Raw genomic sequence first — 1,604 nt, forward strand, 5'->3', positions numbered from 1 at the left:
GTTCTACACTGTCAGATCAGATGTGTTCTACACTGTCAGATCAGATGTGTTCTACACTGTCAGATCAGATGTTGTCTCCTCTTACTCAAGATGATACTCATCCTTTGTTTGTTATTTAACTGGGCAAGTCAGTTAAGAACAACAAATGATCTACAATGACAGCCTACCATGAAACAGTGGGTTAACTGCCTTGTTCATGGGAAGAGAGGACCTATTTTTTACCTTGTCAGCTGAGGGATTCAATCCAGCAACCTTTCGGTTACCGGCCCAACGCTCTCTAACCACTAGGCTACCTCGAATCAACCATGTCCTCATCTTAAAGAAAATTCTAGAAATGATAGAACTGGTGTAATTCTATTAGGATGTGTTGGGTTATGAATGGACAGATCAGGGGATGTGAGGAGAAGAACAGGCAGAGGAAGAGAAAATAACAGACATGAGGTCATTTGGTCAAAAGGCCCCTAAAAAGGGCAGGGAGACATGTTACGTACTTACAGGACTTCCTGTCTGACTCGAACTATGAGTGCATTCTCTCCAATATCAGTTTTCAGCATTGGTCTTTTCCCATCTGCCTCACCTTGCCTTGTGTTAATAATTCAACAGCTTTACCTCACAGACACACAATTAGCAACCTGTAGACTCATAGTTACCAGAAAACAGAAAACACTGTTGCCTCAGTAACAATCTACCTGCTTGTATCGATTCGTTTAGAGAAAATCCATGGATCCTGATATCACACATCTGATCTGTAGTTGGTTATTGCAGGACTTCCTGTATATGTGTGTCTTTTCCTGTTCCTACATCAAAGGGGAAGATCACTCTTCATTATATCGACACAAACACACAACAAATAGAACAATTTATAGTGTCTCTCTTACCCAGTGTCTGTCTGGTCCCACCTCGATAGGCATTGTGGTTCCTCTGTGCCCAGCAGTGGAGGTTTGGCGGGAGGAGCTGTAGGAGGACGGGCTCGTTGTAATGTCCAGGAATGGACTAAATGAAACAGAGTCAAACATGTTGTTTCCATAGGTTTGATATGTGTGATACCATTCCATTTATTCCATTCCATTTATTCCATTCCATTTATTCCATTCCATTCCATTTTCCATTCCATTCCATTTATTCCATTCCATTTATTCCATTCCATTTATTCCATTCCATTTATTCCATTCCATTCCATTTATTCCATTCCATTTATTCCATTCCATTCCATTTATTCCATTCCATTTATTCCATTCCATTTATTCCATCCCATTCCATTTATTCCATTCCATTTATTCCATTCCATTTATTCCATTCCATTTATTCCATTCCATTTATTCCATTCCATTCCATTTATTCCATTCCATTTATTCCATTCCATTTATTCCATTCCATTCCATTTATTCCATTCCATTTATTCCATTCCATTTATTCCATTCCATTCCATTTATTCCATTCCATTCCATTTATTCCATTCCATTCCATTTATTCCATTCCATTTATTCCATTCCATTTATTCCATTTATTCCATTCCATTCCATTTATTCCATTCCATTTATTCAATTCCAGCCATTCCATTCCATTTATTCCATTCCATTTATTCCATTCCATTTATTCCATTT

At 38.2% G+C, this 1,604-nt stretch overlaps 1 protein-coding gene across 1 annotated transcript in view; it reads right to left on the bottom strand.

Moving 5' to 3' along the window:
- Positions 1 to 1,168, bottom strand: part of LOC124044980 — a 7,242-nt gene extending 6,074 nt beyond the window's left edge. Inside the window, exon 1 of the mRNA XM_046364184.1 lies at positions 879 to 1,168. Within this exon, the coding sequence (XP_046220140.1) occupies positions 879 to 1,055 (177 nt within the window). The 5' untranslated portion in view covers positions 1,056 to 1,168. The remainder of the gene's footprint in view (positions 1 to 878) is intronic.
- Between the last annotated feature and the right edge of the window lie 436 nt (positions 1,169 to 1,604).

Source organism: Oncorhynchus gorbuscha, linkage group LG10 (genome assembly GCF_021184085.1).
Source record: "Oncorhynchus gorbuscha isolate QuinsamMale2020 ecotype Even-year linkage group LG10, OgorEven_v1.0, whole genome shotgun sequence".
NCBI lineage: Eukaryota > Metazoa > Chordata > Actinopteri > Salmoniformes > Salmonidae > Oncorhynchus > Oncorhynchus gorbuscha.